Genomic DNA, 13,938 nt, shown 5'->3' on the forward strand with positions numbered 1-13,938 from the left:
TATCATTATTTTTAATTTTTCTTTTGTGTCTCAACTCAAGTTTGTGATTTTTTAATATTTTTTTACACTAATATCTCTACTTTGTTTTTTAATGTTTTCAATATATATTCATTTTAATCATCGTCAATTCTTTCATATATACAACACATGCATGATGCACACTTACATATATATATATATACATATTCTATTCGTTATCAGTTTATATGTACATATAAAAAATAGATATGTAGCTAATCTCAAAATGGTATACTGAAACATACTAGTATTGAAATATTCCGATTTAGTACTTAAACCAAAATGATTATCGGAATGAAATTTAAAACATTACATGAACCTCGCCACTTCGATTCATGAAGAGGGAAAATGCTTCACCCAAGTGAGCACTGCAGAAGCAAAAGTGTACCTCGGCGAGCACATTGAAAGAGCATTTAGCTCATCGAGGTGACGAGCACCATGGAAGGATGGTGCTCAAGGTGGTGAACACTTTTACTTTCTATGGTTTTTATTTGGGGGTGCGAGCACTTTGCCTCTGGCTCCTTATTTTGATATTTTTTCATTTTCTAGACTAATATTTTTATTTTTGAAAACTAATTTGAATGGAAAAATAATAAAAATTAATTATTACCAAGATTGAGCTTTCAAAATTTATTCATGATAGATACTACAACATAAATGATTTTTTGAAAATATCAAATTCTTTATTTATTTTTTTCAAATTTCAAATGATCTGTACAGAGAAAATGAAAACGCGCCCTCCCACTATTATTTCTCATTATTTATAGATATGTAAGCGGGGATATTCTCAGTTAGCCACGTCTACATAATAAAAAAGGGGAACAAATTGGGAAAAAGCCCATAAGAATCGGACGGCCAAGAGAGATAGTTGAACAGTAGAGAGGAAACTAATCAAAATCTAATGGTTAAGAGAGTTGCGTCAAATTAAAGCCACGAAAAAAACGTTATAAGCCCTCCTCTCTTCCCTTCCAAACGCGTCGCCGTCTACTCTCGAACTCCGCTGCTCTCTCGCGGATTCTCTCTAGCATCAGCACAAATCCAATGGTACCTCTCTCTCTCTCTCTCTCTCTCTCTCTCTCTCTGAGTTTAGTGGCGGATGGTTGAGTCTATTTGATGCTCATTTTCCGTGTTTAGGGTTTGGTCAAGGGTTTTAGCTCATCGATCTCGTTCTTTCTTTGTTAGATTTATTTTATTAATTTTCTTTTGTAGGCTCTACCAAACCAGCAAACTGTTGACTACCCGAGCTTCAAGCTCGTTATCGTCGGTGATGGAGGCACTGGTAAATCTCTATTTTTTGAAAATTTTGAGATAATTGTGTTCTTTCATGATTTAAACTCATTTTATTGCTAATTTTACTGATAAAAAAAAAACTCATTTTATTGCTAATAAATTTAGATTAGGCTGTTTGGTTTCGATTAATTAGTTTACTCTGGATAATATTTAGTGCATGCTATGTTTGCTTCGAAAGATTATGACTTCTGGGCAGACTTGTAGCTAATTATTATGCTATTTCACGAATGATTCAGTCAAACCGAGAAAAAAAGGATATCGATTGCATCACAACTATTTGTCGTGCTTTGCTCGCCTTTTTTGAGATTATAAGAGTATTGGATTTTTGAGATAAAATTAATTCAAAGAGAGACTCTTTTCCGGGAAAATGTTTCAAGCAGTTTTAAACCTTGGGTTGGTTGGTTCAAGTGGCAAGAGCCTTGATCTTGGTGGTATGTTCCTCCTAAGTTGAAGGTTTGAACCCTTGGATGCAAACAATTTGTAGGAGCCATTGGACTGGGAGAATTTTTCTTGAGCTATCTGATTTGCATTTGCGGGAAATTCCTTTTTGAGGACTTGTGCGCCTCTGGGATTAATTGGGATTTTGTTCGACACCCGATGCTAGTAAAAAAAATAGTTTTAAGCGGTTTTGTGCATGTTATCATGTATGAAGGCATGTGTTGCTCATGATCATCTATGTATTTATGAGCGCACATGAATGCATGAATATATTATATATGTGTATATATTGATATAAATATAGATGTTGGGCACAGTTGTTTTGATTAAGCTGACTCGCTGAGTGCTGGATTGTACAGGAAAAACAACTTTTGTGAAGAGACATCTCACTGGGGAGTTTGAGAAGAAATATGAACGTAAGTGGTGCCTTGCTTTTAGTCAGAGCATACAGTTTAGTTTTCAAATTCCTTACGTTGGTTTTTCTTATAAATAGCAACTATTGGTGTCGAGGTTCATCCATTGGACTTCTTCACAAATTGCGGGAAGATCCGGTTTTACTGCTGGGACACTGCTGGCCAAGAGAAATTTGGAGGTCTTAGAGATGGATACTAGTGAGTGAAACCCAGAAAAAAATCATGATTGTTGTTGCCCGTTGTAGTTGGATTCCAATTCCCATTCATATTATTGTTGTTTCCTTATTTAATTTTTATTTTCCCATGATGTTAAAGCCTAATGTTTGACCTTCTATAGCTTGTATGTTATAAGAAGAATCATTCGAATAACCTATTGCTTGAAAAATAGATCCAAGTAAAGAATGAAGGCAAATAAGGTTAAGGATTTGTGATTAGGCACATAAACTGAAAGTCTGCTGTCAGGTACTTCTGTTTCATTTCATACTGTAAGTCCTTGAAAATCCATTTGGTAAAAGGATTGACGACAATAATCTTTGAGTTGTGACACTTTGAAGGATACCCATGAATTTGATTAAGCTGATATAGGAAAAACTAGGTTCAAAGAACAGTGAATCTGTAGAAGGAAATTTTTTGAATAACTCTATGTAGGGAAGGCAGGGAAGGACGGAAAAGCAGTGGAAATTTGGTTACATGTAGTTATCAGTTGATATACGATACCACCTAAAGCTAGGGCTTTCTTCTCATTTTTCAGAAAGTTTAAATTTCATTTCTTCAATATTGATGGAAGTAGTTTCAACTTCACCCTCCTGGTGTTCTTATAATTTTTTCTTTTATTTTTCCCGTCTTGAAGTTGCTTTCTAATGGTGATTTGCTGAGTGGTTGGTTATATTAATGTTCATTGTATTATTTCTTTCTATTGCCTGGTTGATGGTCTCATGTAATATCTTCCATTTCATTTTGCAGCATTCATGGGCAATGCGCAATAATAATGTTTGATGTTACAGCCCGGTTGACATACAAGAATGTTCCTACATGGCACCGTGATCTCTGCAGGTGAGTTATTTTATATTAACTTCACATTTACCGCTTTTTGTGTACCATATCAATTTTCTTTGAATTTTTTATTTGTTTAATGACTTTTGTCCTGCATTTGTAGGGTTTGTGAGAACATACCGATTGTTCTTTGTGGAAACAAGGTTGATGTGAAGAACAGGCAAGTTAAGGCAAAACAGGTTACCTTCCATAGGAAGAAGAACCTGCAGTACTATGAAATATCCGCAAAGAGCAATTACAATTTTGAGAAACCTTTCCTGTATCTTGCCAGAAAGCTTGCTGGGTAATGCAATAGCTTAGTTCCTAACTTTACTATGCAACATTGTGATTGAAACTTGAGATTGACGATTGCTTTTGTAATTTAGGGACCCTACACTCCACTTTGTGGAGTCTCCTGCTCTCGCTCCTCCAGAAGTACAGATTGACTTGGCTGCACAGAAACAGTATGGACTTCACCTTTTGCCTTCTACTGATTTTGCAAGAATCTATTTATACGATTGTGGGTCCATTTTCCCGTCTAAAAGAATTTGTTAAAAAAGCAACTCCTAATGGCAAACTAGGGTCACTAGAATGTTCTCCACTTGCATATTCTCGGTGATATTTAAGTTATTATTTTAGACTCAAAACATATCCAGAAATGCCTTCTATTGATTGCAAGTATTACCTGAAATGTGCATTGTAGTTCCCCGAATAGTGACTTCTATTTGCATAGTAGTAATCCTATGTCAGCTTGACTCACGGTTGGTTGTTACTTGTGCAGGCATGAAGATGAGCTTGCTGCCGCAGCCAGTCAGCCCCTTCCTGATGACGATGATGACGCATTCGAATGATCTGTTAGTAGGAGAGGGCTTTTAATCCTTTTTCTCTCGTGCTTTTATGATGCCTTTTCTTCCTTGTGCACTGTCTTCCTTTGGGATATTCAACAATATATGGCAGGGTTTGGAAATCATAGTGACAGTATACTAGTGAAAGTTTCCTTTAGCGATTGTTTCGTACGTGGTTGGGTTGGTTTTTGTCTGCTATTGTTGGAGTCCCATGTGGGTGTTTTGAGAGTTACTGCAAAGTATTTATGCATTACTTCCTTCTCTCTCTCTCTCTCTCTCTCTCTCACTCACTCTCTCAGTGTCTTTTAGCATGCCTACTTGCCTAGCAAAGGAGGGAAGATGACGATTAAAAAAAATTCAGATAATATTAGTTTTCCATAATACCAGCTGAAGTCATGCTAGCACGTATGGATCTATCTCGACCCAGAGTTTACCATTAATCACTTGGTACAGCTAAGAATATATGCAGGCACACAGGCTATACACTAAGGTTGTGATTTTGGCATACAGAACCTTGTTATATCCAGAGGAGTTTTTGATAATTTAGACTTTGTTTGGATTCAAAAATCATTTTATCTCATTTACAATTTTTCTAAACTTTTAAATAAAATATAATAAATAATTCAACTTTTTCAAATCTTTAAATAAAAATAATATTAAAACAAAAACTGTGTAGTTACATTTACATACTTTGCGCGTTTTATTAATGTGATTGATTGCGTTATTTTTTTAATATAAAATAATTGGTCAATCAAATCAGAAAAAGTGAGTTGAGATAATTTATGAATAGTAGTAGTAGTGAGATATTTGAATTAAGATGAGATGAATTAAAAATATTTGGAATTAAAATGTTTTATTCCTTTTGAAAAAAGAGAAAAAAATTAATAAAAATATTATAAAGTTAAAATATTTTTAGAATATAATTTTTTTTTAGATCTGAAAAAGTTAAAATTATTTTTTGTATTTTGTTTGGAAGTTTGAAAAAGTTGTAATAATTAAAAAAAAAATTGAAAATTGAAAATTAAAAAATATTTGTATTTTTTATGTTTGTATATTGAGATGAGAAGAGATTAGATAATATGAAGATTGTTATTATCAATGTTTTGAATACCGTACCGGTCAAGGTACTGGAATGAAATATTTCGGTACCAGTACCGTTTTGTATACCGTTTCAAGATAGTCGATATATGAATAAATTATATATATAAATTATATTTTAAAATAATAGTCTATATATGAATAAATTATATATATAAATTATATTTTAAAATAATAGTCTATATATGAATAAATTATATATAAATATACATATATATAAATTATAAATAGCCTAGTCTGAATTCGGAGTAAAAAAATAAGTTTGTAATTTGAAAAAATGAAAAAAAAAAAAAACTGAAGGTTGAAATATAGGCCGGTACAGGCTAAAATTGAGGCCGGTACAACTGATACATTTAGGCCTATACGAAACATATATAGTTCCTGTACCGGCCCAACGGTCGGTATGGAAAATTTCTGTCGTACTGACTGGTACGGTACAAAATTGAAAACAGTGGTTATTATCCAAATAGGCTTTAGTATGTTTTTGTTCCCCAAACATAAAGTAAGAACTCTACGATTTCCAAAAGAGTAATATGCTTGATACAGTCATGTGTTGAGCAAGTGAAGCTCATTCATTTTAAAAAAGATGGGTCTATTATTAAATTTTTTTTTTTTCATATGAGTCTTATTTATTCAATTTTTTTAAAAGGAATATGTAACGCTTGTGCATTCTATAATTATAAATATCATTTCTCTATTAAAAAAAGTCAAAATGCACATGGATTTCAACAAAGGCCAGTATGGAACTTAAGCCTTAAACGTACAAAGCAAGCACTAATACCCTGTTTGGATAGTGAAAATATTTCATCTTATTATTACTATTTTATTAAATTTTCATATAAAATATAAAAAATAATTCAACTATTTCAAATTTTAAAATAATAATAATATTAAAAAATAATACTATAATAATATTTTATTTAATTTTTAATTTTCATTTAAAATTATCTTATCTTATCTCACTATTCAAACCGTACCTAAAGGTAACGAGCCTGGTCTCTCCATTGCACCCTGCAATATGAAAAGGCAGTGGCAACATCAACATGCCCAATACTCAGAACATAACACCATTGCAGACACTTCAGAACCCTCTGGTAATTTCTCAATTGTTGTCTTTCAAATGTTATGTTTTCGGTACATTAGAGGTATGAACCGTACGTGAGAACACTGGCCTTATTTACTATATATTTGGCGTACTGGCTACAGAGAACGACAAAACCAAAACCTGCACTCACCTGTGAAAATTCGTTTAAGCTGTGCATACCTTTCATAGCATGTGAATTTCACATGGCAAAAGTAGGTGCATGTGTGCTGGCAGTGGCACACCCAGAAGACACATTCCCACTTGCACAACTATGCACAGTACTGTCTCCACCTATCACAACGCCTAAAAAAAAGAAAGAAATGCAGGCAGGCTGCTCCTTTGCCGCAACATATGACTCAATCCTAGTCCTAGGTCGCCTTCAGGCTTAAACTTAGTCACCCGAGTGACCCCTTTTGGTCGAACAGTATGGACAGTGCACTCAATGCACGCCCACATCATCCCAACCAAGAGGTCGCTGTGGGGGCATCTGAAAGCTGTTCCTTGCTCTTTGCCAGCATGTCAACAAATATGTGGGGTGCTCTCCGAAGGACACTGTCCTTAATTCTAGAGCTTATTACTAAACAAAGTCCCCATAAGGCAGCAATCAAAAGGGTGCATGGCTTTCGCTGTTGGTCGGTAGTCGGAGTAGCTTGGGCTAGCTCCATTTGATTCAAGCCATTCTCAAGTCAGTTTCTATTGCTATTATCCTGAATGGCCTCCCTGAGTCCCTCTGCCCCGACCCCCGCTATCTAGCTTCTTTTCCGGTGAAATGGTCTTTTTTTTTTTTTTTTTTGTAATTTCTTCTGATGGGCAAGTTTTTATATTAGAGAAATATATTTGTAAGTCATAAAGTGCATAAGTGCAGCGCATGCTCTTTTCGAAAAAAAGTGGAGTATACTATTAATAAATTAATTTTTTTTGTTACGTGGATTTTTTTATTTTCGAAAGGAATGCTCGACGCTTGCACAATCTATGACTGTATTATTATGATGATTATTTTTAATAATTATAACGAATCTCACAATTAGCGATGTGTTTACAAACCAACTTCTTGAGTACAGGCGAGACATATTTGTTTTTGTGTAGGGGAATTTTGTAAAATGTTGTGCATCATTTATATAAAGAACTCATAGGTACTTTTCATGACAGATGCCGTCAAATTGCAATAGCCATCAATGGGTCATCCTTTTTGTTTTTTTCTTTATTTCTTTCCCTTATTAATTGAAATGAAAGAATGGCATTATCACCTAATTATATGTATGCTGTTGAATGATGCGGTCAAGGGAGCAAGAGGGATAAGGCAAGCTAATTTTGTTGGTAAATAAGTCTCATAAGGGAATGAGAATATTGGAGAAACTCTCTGTCCCGAATACAAAAAGTTTTAAAACAAAATCATATGTGATATGTCCCCCAAGCAAATCAGATTACAAGGAAATGAAGAGATCATGAGGCCGGGAGGAGGACTAGTACTGATGACTTATGAAAACATGCATCATCATGTGAATATACGAAATTCAAATACATGAGAAGGGAACACAGATATGGAGTAGTCGTCATGGTAGGGTAAGATAGGGAGCATTATTGTGATAGCTGGGAAATGCAATGCTGCCGCCTGCCTGTATTTCATAAACTGGAGGGCCATAAAGAAAAGGATAGGAAGCAACTGTCCTTCTCTATGCCATATGCTCCGGCCAGTGCTGATGATGGGAGCTTGAGATTAGGGAAACCTGAATTTATTGTCCCCCCCTCTCTCTGTCTCTGTGTGTGTGAGAGAGAGATGATCTGGATTTTCAACTTTTGCACCTTCATTCTCGCTTTGAGTCTTTTCTACTTGCAAGATAGTAAGAAAGACATTCTCCACATAATTTTAGCTTGATCTACTCATGGTTTAATGGCTAGAGAACTTAGTACTATCTTCTTGTAGTATTAGAACTTCTTTCACAAAGTTAAACCACAGTATATAGGAAGCTGGATGTTTATGAGAAAATATGAGAAGCAGGAAAGAAAGGGAAAATAAAATCTTCATTATTTTCAATTCATTGTGGAGGATACATGATCAGCCACATTAACGCTGACATGTCAGATTGAAAAAGTTCAACATTAAGAATTCTAAACTTCCTTTACAAACTAGCTCCTATATATCGTCATATCCTTGGCATTGACTTGCAAATAAAAAGATTATAGATAAGATATTCGTGGCAATGAATTGTAAAAGAGGGTTTCAATGTCCTCCATTCACGAGGGTGGTGGTTGAGAAATATGTATGTAGAGAAAGCTATAGAAGCAAAGACATCCTATAAATGTAAATCTATAAACTGACATGGTTTCATATGATACGTTAGATCTACTTTACAGTAAAAGTAGCTTTGCAATCTAACTTACTACATCAAACCACGTCAGACGTTTATGGATTTATTTTTGTAGAATTTCTTTGTAGCTAAAACATTTCTCATATATTAATCTGCCTTTGCTTGTTATCTTTGTACTAAAAAACAAACCTGACCCCTGCTGCCTCCCTTGTATACATACATACATAAGAAAATCTGGAAGCTCATGTGATTTGCTCTATGCTAATTTCCTCCCTGCTTGCCCTCATCAAGATTGGGATGGCCCCATCGGGTAACTTCCCATGGCTGAAGTCGTGACTTCATGACTGTACAATAGTACTCCAGTTCAAATTAATTAGCTTTTCTTTTCTTTTCCGAAGTAAGTTTCTTCAAGTACTTTACCATGCATTTTCTTTTCTTCTTCTTTTTTTTTTTTTTTTGGATGGGTAATTATAGCGGTTGGGACATAAATGATTAGTGGTCCGACGATAAAATTCATGACTCTAATTCATTACATTAGAATTAATCCTTCAGTAGTGCTACCTTTTACAAACTAACCACTTTATTGAACCAACAACTCCAAACCTAATATATAAGACAAACATCTATAGATTTTGTTTATTGGAATCCCATAATTTAAAGGGGACTGGAAAAAAAAAAAAAAAAACTCTCCATTGATTAACAAAAATATAGATTGACTTAAATTTCAGAGTATATTCTCAATCTTTCGAGCTTCAATGGACTGATCCGGTGATTGTTTTCTTATTTTGTAGAAAGAGATCTTCATCTACCTAGCTATGTATATTTAACTACAAAGAGATCCCACAAAAGTAAACTTACAAACTGGCTTGATTTGATGTGGTATGCTAAATTATAAAATTATTTTTATTGTAAAATAGATTTAACATATCATATGAAGTTATATCAATTTGTAGATTTACTTTTATAAGATCTCTTTGTAGGTATATGATCTTCTCTATATGAAAACTGCAATATCAATAATGTCCAAAATGTACGTATAGGAGAACTTCATAGGCGTAGTACGCACTTATAGTTAGGTATTTCTGCCTAGCTTTCTAACATGTTGATCAGTAGTTTTCATTACTTGGTGCTCATCCTACCACCACTTCATCTTTTATAGTCCTTTTCATTTTCAATGTCCTTAAAATTATTGCGCCCAATTATAAGTTTTCTCACGAATTTAATTTCTTAGTCAAGAAATATCGAAATTAATTGTTAGGTATTGTAGATGCATGGCTTATTTTAATTAGTAATGTAGTCATTAGTCTTTAGTCTTCATTCTCTCTAATTAATTGGAGACATGTTCTTCCATGTCTTTACAATCCGATTTGTTATATATAATGTACATAGTGATTATAAGCTGCGTACTATAAGTAGTACTTGGTAATAAATTTGTGGAAAATGAGAGACATACAATCATTTTTACAATCTTAAAATATGGTTGTATAAAAAGTTGTAAAATTGGTTGTACAAGTATAATTACTGATCTGAATTTATCACTAGGGCTCGTTTGGATATACAGAAACTACCTCATCTCATCTTATTTAATTTCATCTTATCATTACAACTTTCTCAAATTTTTACATAAAATATAATAAACAATTCAATTTTTTCAAATCTCAAAGTAATAATAATATTAAAAATAATATTCTAACAATATTTTATTCAACTTTTAACTTTCATTTAAAACCATCTCATCTCATCTCATCTCATTTTACTATTCAAACGAGCCGTAAAAGTCGGATATGTTTGATGTATTTTCTGACTTATAATTAGCAATTTGTACCAGTAATTTGAACAAAAATAATTTCCCTAGCTATAAAAACTCAGAAAATGGAGAGATCACACGGAAATTTCCGCAATATAGATTAACAGTAGGTCTAGTACTACCTGATCTAATGTGAAAGCAACAAGGTCATGAGGCCTGAGCATCATCGGCTGCAGGCTTTTCTTGGTTGGATTAATAATATTTTGGTCATTTTCGAAAATCCATGCCTCAGTTATGTGATTGGATATTCTAGTTTGTCATCGATCGATCGATCAGGTCCTTTATATACCCGGCAAATATTTGTAGGGCAATGCCTTCTTGATTCTCGATCTCTATTTTGTTTTTGCCCTTGATTCTCTCTATATGTCTAACTAAAGTTGGACATGCAGTGAACAGAACTTCAAGGACGAATTCAGATCTTGATTAATTGTCATTGAACTGATCATATACTATTGGTCGCGCGATGCTCTCTCTCTCTCTCTCTCTCACACACACACACACACACAACGTCCGCTTAATTTGAGCTTAATTCTAAAACGGGCTTCGTGCTATTTGAAAATTGTGCCGGAAGCCCTTGTTTCAAATCTAGAACGACGCTGCATAAGACTGCATGCAAGAAAAAAGTCAACAACCATAAAAAAGGAAGAAGAAGAGGAAGTTTGCTTGTGGCTTAATTAGAAGTTCCTAGATCTACTTTTTGTGTGGGTTTTATCACTTGCCTGTATGCTCTTTTTTTGGTTCAAACCCGGCCATCACCGCGCAAGTACAGTGAAATAGATAAGAAATGACAATTACTTTGTTCAATCTGCATGCATGGCTGAGATTAAGGCCGGTTGGTTTGAATTCAGAGAGTGTTTCATTTTATCATGACAAATTTTTAAATTTTTACACAAAATATAATAAACAAATCAATTTTTTTAAATCTCAATTTAATTTTTTCAAATCTCAAAATAATAATAATATTAAAAAATAATATTTTAATAATATTTATTCAACTTTCATCTAAAATTATCTAATCTCATCTCACTATTCAAACATACCCTAACTTTAGCAAGCAGTGAATATTCAGCCATGCATGCACCGTTTGCTTCTAATGGCTTAAATCATTCCAAGTCACTAAAAAAGGGACAAACTTAGTGAATTTTGCATTTAAAAAAAAAAAAATAGTAGGACCCATGACTAGGGCCACATGGATCCAACATGTCTTGGGCATATTAAGACAAGATTAAGGAAAGGTACCTCTAAGCGGGCACCCTTTGTTGGGTCAACCAGAGCATATTTCCCCCACCTAAAGCACAGAAAGAAACCCTAAAATAGACAGCCTTGTTCCCATGTGCACAAATTTAAGAGCAACGTTCCAAAAGAACAACACCCTTTGTTCCCTATTCTCTCCTCTCTAGTCTCTAGCTACACCCTTCACACTTTATTAATGTACTCTTAATTTTCTGGAAGCTTAAGTAGCACATGAAGACTATACAACGACTACTTAAATTATATACTTGGCCCTCCGGCCTTGACATTTATATATACGCGTTATGTATACAACTATGAAACAAATTAAAGATGTTCATAAGAATCAGATCATCAGAGCATTATTATGATCAGCAATGAACATGAACAGTATTCTTGATTTGGCCGGCGGGAACTCATCCAATCGAGTGACTTGATCATCCTCATCCTCATGATTTTAATCGGTCTCTTGACGTGCCATCAAATAATTAAAAAATGCCAGATAATGATAAAGAGATGTCGATTATATAAGAATACCATTTAAGTTTCTACTGATCAATATATATACGACACATGATCAGTTTGATCTATATATATTGGTGAAATGGGTTTAAAAGAGGATCACTTCAAAATTTAATATGATTAAGATCATTTAGGATTATATATTTTTATTAAGGTTTTGGATTTGGGGATATTGATGATCATCTTTTTCTTCACAAATCAACCCGTTTATATTCTTTATTTATTATTATTATTATTTCAAATCACTAGCTCGTTCAAACTCCTAATCATCAACAATATCAGATTTTCTAATTCTGTTTTGATTATATATATGAGAGAACACACACACACACACATATATATATATATATATATATAGATTAATTTGGGAAAAGAATGAGATCATTCAGTTGACTCTACATGGTATATTATATGTGGCCTGGGACCATTTTGCAGCATCTATCATGCATATTTGTCATGATCAGTGTCATATTCATGTCTATATATAATTATATGAATATTGTTTAATACATATGCATATATATATATATACAAGACCGAAGAAATTAAACATATATATATATATATATATATATATATATATAAAAGGCGCCTTTATTTTTTGTTTCTTGGTGATAAAAAAAAAAAAAGGTATTAATAATTATTAAATTAATTTAGTCTCAATATAATGTACCAGTAGAGATCATGAATGTTTTCAAGCAACAGCTCGTCGATGATCCGTAGCATGATTTTATATATGTTTGTAACATTAATTTGATTTGTTCGAATATTAATTTTTTTTTTTACATGCAGAATATGTATGGTTTACTAAACTTCGTTGCTACATGATGAGCTTCCTGAAAACCTAATTTTACAGTTTTTGGAAGACCATTAATAATTAAGGTTTTTTGTAATTTTTAATAATTAATTTAACTAGCTAGCTACTTGGTTCGGGTGCTGTTAATATTAATTAATTCAGCATTATATATATATATATATAACTAATTAGTGACTCACAAATAATTTTAAAAAATCAATATTATTGGAAATTCAAAAACTATGCGATACAAAATATAGGAGATGATCCAAAAAATATCTTACAAACTGATATAACTAAATATGATACGTTAAATCGTCATTACAATAAAAAGATCAGTTCTGTACATAATAAAACACATCAACTTGTGAATCTTATTTTGCGATATCTCTTTGTGAACCAAACACATTTTAGAATTAATAATTGATCAATATCCCTTAATTTGGAGACTATATATAATACAAATTTTTCCTAACATATAAATTATTAGCTCTCGTGTAAAATGAATTATTCCAATATTATTCATTGTCTGCATCCTCTAACATCCTCTACCTAATTTCTTGTCAACGTACGATATATATTGCATGCACTAGTTTTTCGAAACCATTATTAATATGGCTAGCAGCTCCTAGCTGTAGGTACGTACGCACGTATATCAAATTAATTCCATGCCAAGATCCTGCAATTCATTCTCTTATAAATTCTTATGATCTTTCATTGATACAGATCATATGATCTGTTTTTTTTTTTTTTTTTTTAATTTTTAGATGATATAGTCAGCTTGTACATTTTTGCCCTCATGCATTATGATAGCATTTTTAAATGGATTTAATATCTCTGGTCAAAGAAAGATTAATTAATTGTAAATTTTCGTACGCTATATATACCATATTATATATATATATATATATATATATATATATATTCAGATCTTTATCTATAGATGTTAGGGATTAAATTGATTGGGTCAAACATTTTGAAAACCTATCACTAAGCTGGTACGAGATAAGCCCAATAGATAAAACCGGAAAGAGATAAGGTAAATAAATTAGTTCA

At 32.9% G+C, this 13,938-nt stretch overlaps 1 protein-coding gene across 1 annotated transcript; it reads left to right on the plus strand.

Moving 5' to 3' along the window:
• The first annotated feature begins 893 nt into the window (after positions 1 to 893).
• Positions 894 to 4,303, plus strand: LOC109009774 (GTP-binding nuclear protein Ran-3-like). Its single transcript, XM_018990390.2, has 8 exons — positions 894 to 1,062; positions 1,228 to 1,297; positions 2,106 to 2,162; positions 2,240 to 2,357; positions 3,123 to 3,212; positions 3,316 to 3,495; positions 3,578 to 3,655; positions 3,973 to 4,303. The coding sequence occupies exons 1-8, from the start codon at positions 1,060 to 1,062 to the stop codon at positions 4,040 to 4,042; spliced, it is 666 nt and encodes a 221-aa protein (XP_018845935.1). The 5' UTR covers positions 894 to 1,059; the 3' UTR covers positions 4,043 to 4,303.
• Positions 4,304 to 13,938: the final 9,635 nt, after the last annotated feature.

This window comes from Juglans regia, chromosome 10, assembly GCF_001411555.2.
Source record: "Juglans regia cultivar Chandler chromosome 10, Walnut 2.0, whole genome shotgun sequence".
Classification (NCBI taxonomy): domain Eukaryota; kingdom Viridiplantae; phylum Streptophyta; class Magnoliopsida; order Fagales; family Juglandaceae; genus Juglans; species Juglans regia.

What these genes read in the sequence shown, in the direction of transcription:
- LOC109009774 (XM_018990390.2), top strand. An exon ending in GGTCTTAGAGATGGATACTA is followed by an intron (nt 2,358 to 3,122) that starts GTGAGTGAAACC and finishes TTCATTTTGCAG; the next exon opens with CATTCATGGGCAATGCGCAA. An exon ending in CTTGCCAGAAAGCTTGCTGG is followed by an intron (nt 3,496 to 3,577) that starts GTAATGCAATAG and finishes TTTGTAATTTAG; the next exon opens with GGACCCTACACTCCACTTTG.